Source organism: Bufo bufo, chromosome 2, assembly GCF_905171765.1.
Source record: "Bufo bufo chromosome 2, aBufBuf1.1, whole genome shotgun sequence".
In the NCBI taxonomy this organism is placed as follows: domain Eukaryota; kingdom Metazoa; phylum Chordata; class Amphibia; order Anura; family Bufonidae; genus Bufo; species Bufo bufo.
The window spans coordinates 465,829,092-465,836,037 of NC_053390.1; the positions used below are offsets into that span (position 1 = coordinate 465,829,092).

General features: G+C 47.4%; 1 protein-coding gene across 1 annotated transcript; it reads right to left on the minus strand.

Moving 5' to 3' along the window:
• Positions 1-931: 931 nt before the first annotated feature.
• LOC120990926 (olfactory receptor 11A1-like) lies at positions 932-6,378 on the minus strand. Its single transcript, XM_040419817.1, has 2 exons — positions 5,874-6,378; positions 932-1,884 (listed from the first exon to the last, which is right to left on the minus strand). Exons 1-2 carry the CDS (start codon positions 6,376-6,378, stop codon positions 932-934), a joined length of 1,458 nt encoding a protein of 485 aa, XP_040275751.1.
• Between the last annotated feature and the right edge of the window lie 568 nt (positions 6,379-6,946).

Consider the following 6,946-nt stretch of genomic DNA (forward strand, 5'->3'; position numbering starts at 1 on the left):
GGCCTAGTAAACAACAAAGGTGGGGGGGATACAAAATACAACAAGCGGAACACTTAACTTCTGAGGCTGATGAATGATAGATGAACAGGACTTCAACTAGAACCACACTCCAGCTCTTCCAAAAACCAAATGAAGCTATCAAGAGCAAGGAGTGATGGGTAAAGTCAGACTAAATAGGGGGAGGTAAAGGTCACATGATCCACACCTGAAGAGGAGGTGTGGACATACAAGCAGCACACAGACAAAGTGAAACCAAAACCAAAAGAGGCTGTCAGATCACTAATGTGCAGATAATCTTTCAGACCTTATAAAACCTGTCAACGGTGTGACAGTATGGTATTATTAGACACCCATTGTTTCTTCATACTTTTGGTGCATTTAAAAAAAAAAATCCTTCATTTTTAAAATTAAATGCATTTTATATATTTATACATTTTTACATTTTACTTTGTGGAGCACATAACTGCAGTTCCACCCAAGCTGATTAATGCACCAAACCAGATTGAGAAAGGGAGTCACACTAAGGCTTGAAACATTGCTGTTACTGTAATGTATAACTGAGTGCATATTAGTGGCAGATTCCAAATAAACTCAGTCGGGAAGATTATCAGCCAGTTGTCGGGAAGGAACAGTTCTTTCCCGATAATTAGCTGCTCCTCAGCACGTGTAAATGCCTGAAAGGGATTTGAGACAGTGATGTTGCCTACACTGAATATCAAGTATCATTGTTTTTATGTAATTTTTCACAACAGCGTGATTTAGGTGTGTGTTTTTTTTTTGAGTGGTTGAAGGGTGACATGTCCTCAGATCTCTAATTTTAAATAAAAAATTTAATAAAAACTAGTTTTATAATACAAATTATGTTGCCCTTTAACACATATAAGAATGTTTACTTAAACATTATTAGCTATTTATGAAAAATTAATAAAAGCTATTTCTTAAAAATCTTATGAAATGCCCTACCGATCTCTTGATTTTTTAAAGAATATATAATTGGATTCAGCAAAGGTGTTACAATGGTGTACAAAAGAGAGAGGATTTTGTTAATATTAAAGGACTGTTTCTTAGAAGGCATGCCATAGAGAATAAAAAGAGTCCCATAGTATAAAGAAACTACAGCTAGATGGGAACTACATGTAGAGAAGGCCTTCTGTCTTCCTTTCTCTGTCTTAATTTTTAAGATTGTGTTAATAATGGAAGCATAAGACACAATAATGATGATAAATGGGAAGAGGGTAAAAAGGAAAGAGAAGGCAAACGCCAACATCTTCACTGTAGAAATATCTGAACAGGCAAGTTCTAGAAATGGTGCAAAATCACAGAAGAAATGATCAATAGTGTTTAGGTGACAGAAATTGAGTTTGCATAAACATATCGCAACAGGAAATGTAGGAGTAAATCCAGCTACCCAAGAGAAAATGATCAGATTTCGACAGAGTCTAAAAGTCATAATAGATGAATATCTCAAAGGGTCACAAATTGCCAGATAGCGATCATAAGACATCACAGCCAGAAGTAAGCATTCTGTTGCAGTTAGGGATCCAAATATATAGAACTGAAAAGTACAACCGGAGACTGTCATACTTCCATTTTCTGTCCACAAGATTCGTAGCATGTTTGGCACAATATTTGAAGTAATTAGCACATCAGATAATGAAAGGTTATTCAGAAAGATGTACATGGGGGTATGGAGATTCTTTACAATTGGCACTAAACATAGGATGAAAAAATTCCCGATAAATATTATAATATAAATTAAAAGAAGATGAATAAATACAGTTATTCTCACTTCATGAAAGTTCTTAAAGCCAATGAGTATAAAATGTGTAGCTAATGTTCTGTTAAAATTATTCATTTCTTCATAAACTGGTAAATATCTGAAATCTGAAAAACAAAAAATGAAATGCAACTTAACAAATACACACTGCAATAATTCTAGTTATTGTTACATATTTTATACTGTGACATCTCATTTAGACAACTGTCCAAAACTGCATTGAAAAGTGGTATCCTAAGTGGGAGGCCTTTTCATTATTATTTTTTTTTTAAACTTGTTAACTCATATCTTATTGACAAAGATAATAAAACTGACAATACAGTAACAACTTTGTCCAAGGATTACGGTCGGCATTGTGAGTACATTGTACAAGACAAATCAGACACTAATTCACTGTTACAGATTTTCAATAATAATAACAGAGATATCATCCTTCACTAAGAGAGCAAATCTGGTTTAACCAGAAAAGGAGATGGCAGGGGTAGTTTGAGCAGCTAACAAGGCCTGGAGCATTCTTTCGACAGAATATAAGGTGTGTAAGGATTTGCTCCTCAAGCAGTACCCCAAACTTTGGCAAACTTTTAAGGCCGGTTGTGATGTTTAAATATAGAGTTGAGCGGACACCTGGATGTTCGGGTTTGACGGGTTCAGCCGAACTTCACAAAAAAGTTTGCGTTTGGGACCCGAACTTGACCCCGAACCCGAAACCCATTGAAGTCAATGGGGACCCGAACTTTTGAGCACTAAAATGGCGCTAAGAAAGTCATGGAAAGGGCTAGAGGGCTGGAAATGGCAGTAAAATGTGGTTAAGAGCATGGCAAGTGCTCTGCAAACAAATATGGATATGGAAATGACTTCAAATAACATAAAATACGTAAAAATAAAAAAATAATAATCATGATCTAGGAGGAGGAGGTCCATATGGAGTAGGAGGTTGAGGAGGCAGTGGATGTGGCGGTGTAGGTGGAAGCCGCGGTGGAGGAGGAGGTAGCCAACAGTGGTTTTTGGTTTTGTTTTTAAATATATATATTTTTTATGTTTTGTTTAAATTTGGTAGACCCCAAAATATTGGGAAATATAACCTGTGATAACCCCCTCCATCTGTGCTAAACAAATGTTCAGACAACACACTGGCTGCAGGGCAGGCCAGCACCACCAAGGCAAAAGGGCAAGCTCAGGCCATGTGCCCAATTTGGAGACCCAGAAGTTGAAGGGGGCAGACCCATCAGTCAGTACGTGTAGGCGTGTGCACACATACTGCTTAACCATGTCGCACGTCCCTGATCCAATTGGATATCTTCTCTATCAACTTTCAATGTTCTTTTCTGCGCCTACCATGGTGATCATGGGTAGCGGGGAATCAGGGTTCCATGCGGGAGAGGGAGCCTGAGAAAGGGATACCACATACAAGGGAGGTCAATGGATAAAATTAAATGTGATCGAGCGGAAATGTGGGATAAATTATTGAAGCAGAAGCTTCCAAGTAAAGGAGGGGGCGTGCGGCAATTACCCACTCCCGACTCGGGGAGGTAGTGACGATAAATAGCAATACAGGACTCTTAAGATGCAATGTTATTGGAATGATTAATAAAAAATTACAGGGAATGTCACTGAGATATTTTTGATTTGGAAACGTTAGCCAGGACGTCTTTGTTGACTCTATATAACTTCTCCCTGATCTCACGTCCACGTCCAATTGGATATCTTTTCTATCAACTTTCAATGTTCTTTTCTGCACCTACCATGGTGATCACGGGTAGCGGGTAATCAGGGTTCCACCCCGGAGAGGTAGCGTGAAAAAGGGATAACACATCCAAGGGAGGTCAATGGCTGAAATTTGATCGAGCGGAAATGTGGGACAAGTTGTTAAAGCGGAAGGATCGAATGAATTGGGGGGGGGGGCGCGCGTGAATTAAAGACGAATTTTAGAAATTTAAGTCCCTGTCAACTATGCAGAGCAGGGGTTTATTCACAGCAAAAATGGGTTAATGTCACCCACCAATGGAACAGACGATTTTACTAAAATTTGGTCCCTGTCACCTATGCAGAATAGGGGTTTGTGTATGGCAAAATTGTTAAAATGTCACCTGACAATCTAACAGACAATTTTTTTAAATTGTCACCCTAGAATGTTACAGATGCTTTTGCACCTTGCTCCATCTTTTGCTGTGCTGGTAGCTCTGTGCGACCCCAGCCTCTTCCTCCAAACTACACAAGTCACTCACTTGACCTTGATTCCATGTGGGGTCGAGCACCTCATCGTCCTCCACATCATTTTCCACCCAGTCTTCACCCCTGCCCTCCTTGTCGGTCTGCAGACTACAGAAAGCCGCAGCAGTTGGCACCTGTTTTTCGTCACCATCCGAGACGTGCTGCGGTGGCCCTCCCATGTACTCCTCCTAAAACATGAGCATCGGTGCACTCAATCTCTTCCACTTCTGGAGCAGGGCTATGTGGATGGCCCTGGGAAACACTGCTAGCAGAAACATCAAAAAGCAGAAGAGACTGCTCCATGACTTGGGGCTCAGACTGCTTGGCTGATTTGCAAGGGGGGTGAGGTGAAAGACTGATGACCATGGGCTGCAGTTGCCAACTCTGATCTATCAGCAGGAGACTGGGTGGGAGACAATGTGAAGGAACTGGAGGCACTGTCAGCCACCCAATCTACTATCGCCTTTACTTGTTCTGGCTTCACAATTCGTAGAGCTGCATTCGCCCTACCAAATAATGCTAAAGGTTCTGTCGCCTACTCGCACCTGAGGAAGGGGTTTTACTTGTGCGTGTAGCTGGCACAGATCGACCACGTCCTCTCCCTGCAACAGGAGCTCCACCAGCAGATGGTTTATGTCAGGCGACAATGTAACCGCCAATAGTCAACAATTAAGTTCACTGATAGTAAGTATGACAACGGAGCGAGGCGCAGATGTAGCGCAGTGGAAATTGACTGGAAGGGGGAAGTGTCCAGGCAGGTTAGGGTTAATGTGGTTAGGAAAGGGTGGAGTGTTTCTGGGGAGGGTCTGTGGGGGTGGCAGGGGGTTCGCGCGCCGTATATAGGCTAGGGTTAGGGGCGGGATCTGCACCAGTGTCCGTTGCGCCTAGGCGAGTTGTGTGCGGGATAGTGTAGCGTTATGGCGTCTTTGGAAGATTTGATGGCGGCGGTGCGGGCAGCGGCCGAACAACATGGTTCGGCTTGGCTGGTGAGTAGTTTGCAGGCTGCAGCGGGGGCTCCTAGCGTGCCTCCGGTTGCGGCAGGGGGGAGGTTGAGGGCTAGGAGATCGGTACCGCCTGAACGTCTGAGCCCGGAGGCGACCCCTCGGGCCCGGCGGCGTTTGAGGAGCCCTCCTGGGGACCCTCCGCTGCGATCGGCTGGGGTGGCAAGTGTTTCTGCCAGCCGGCGCAGCGGGAGGAATTCTGCGCAGCGTAGTGCGCTTGCGGTGGAGGCGAGAGTTAGTGCCCAGAGGGTGTCCCCCGTTCCCGGCGGGGGGGGGTCGCGCGGCGGTTCTGTGTCTCGGCGTGGTGTGCGGGGGGGCGGCAGGGCTGATATTGAGTCCGGTAGCGGCAGCGATGGAGGAGGCCGGCCTGATGCGGCTTCACTGGAGCCTGGTGGGGGCCTTGTGGGCGGCGGATCTGCCATGGAACGGCGGGCAGCGCAGCGGTCTGTAAGTGTGACCGGCGGCAGCAGCAGGGAGGGTAGACATGCGGACGCGGCCTCACTTACCTCCGGTGGTGGCCTGGCAGCTGGGGGTGATTCCAGGAGGAGACGAGCAGCGTCACGGTCCAGGTCTGAGGGACGGCGGCAGTCTTCTGAAGTGCAGTCTCGTCTGGATGGTTCGGGATCGGCGCCACCTGCTGGTAGGTCTGTGATATCAGGCAGCAGTGAGGGGAATGAGGAGATGTTGCCACCTGCTGGTCGGTCCTCGACACCAGGCAGAGGGCTGAGGAGAGCTTCTATGTCGCCACCTGCTGGTCGATCCTTAGTACCAGGCAGAGGTCTGATGAGTGATGCAATGCTGCCACCTGCTGGTCGGTCCTTTATACCAGGCAGAAGTTTGCCGAGTGTTGCGCTGGCCGGGGGACTGGACTTTGTTTCGCCCACAGTGCAGCAAGTTAACGATTTTTCCACAGGATCGCAAGTTGCGGCTCGCAGCGGACAGGCTGCGGAGCTTGGGCGGGATGTCCTTGGATCGAGAGTTTTGCAGCGGCCACTTGACGGTGGGTCGGCATGCAGGGAATTGGCGTCTACGCAGCCACGCCACGTGGATTCTGGCGGGGGTTTCTCGGCCGATCAGTCTTTGGAGGAAGGAGAAGTCAGCCAGGAAGAGTGGGAGATCGGAGGTCGGATGGATGATGCGGACGGCGCGGGTCCTTCGACGTCCAGGTCTTCGGCTGGGTCGACGCAGAGAGGAACATCGGTGAGGTCGGCGGCTGCTGGGAGGATGCCCCAGGGACAGCCAGGTGAGAGGACGTCGTGTCAGGTTCCTGGTGGGGGGGGGTGGGACTTCGTTGCCAGGGGAGGAGGGGTTGGCTCCCGAATTGTTGACGGGTATGTGGTCGTTATTGTCGCGGTGGAAGACCGGGGCGGTGTCGTCTCCAGCCGCCATTTGGGCTGCTGCGCCGGCGGTTGGGGAGGGGGTGCGTTTAAGTGGGGCTGGAGTTGGTGACACCCCTGTCATGGGGGCAGGGTCGGCGGTGGTTGAGGCCGCCGGGAGTGGAGGCGGTAAAGGGGCTGCCGTGGACGAGGTTCGGTTGGCGGATGCTGCAAAAGGGGAGGTATATGTGTGCTTTGAGGGGCCGTTGGGGGCTCATTTGAAGAGTGAGGTCAGGGAGAAGATTTGGAAGGACGAGTATGTCGAGATATTCTCGTTGCTTCCGTTGGACAAATTTAATTTGGATAGGGGAAAGCCGGATGAGAGTAAAAAGGAGGAGGAGGAGAAGTGGAGGTACAGGTTGATTCCGCGTACGTTTTTTAATTGGCTGCAGGCTTTTGCTATTTTCGCCAGTGTGGTGGGGGAAAAGGCGCCTGAACACTGTTCGGCCCTTTTTTGCTATATGGACGCCATAGGGGAGGCGTATCGGACATATGTTGGGGTGGCGTGGCTCAGGTACGATGAGCAGTTCCGCCAGAGGAAGGCGGTTAGGCCTAGTATTCGTTGGGACCATAAGGACATT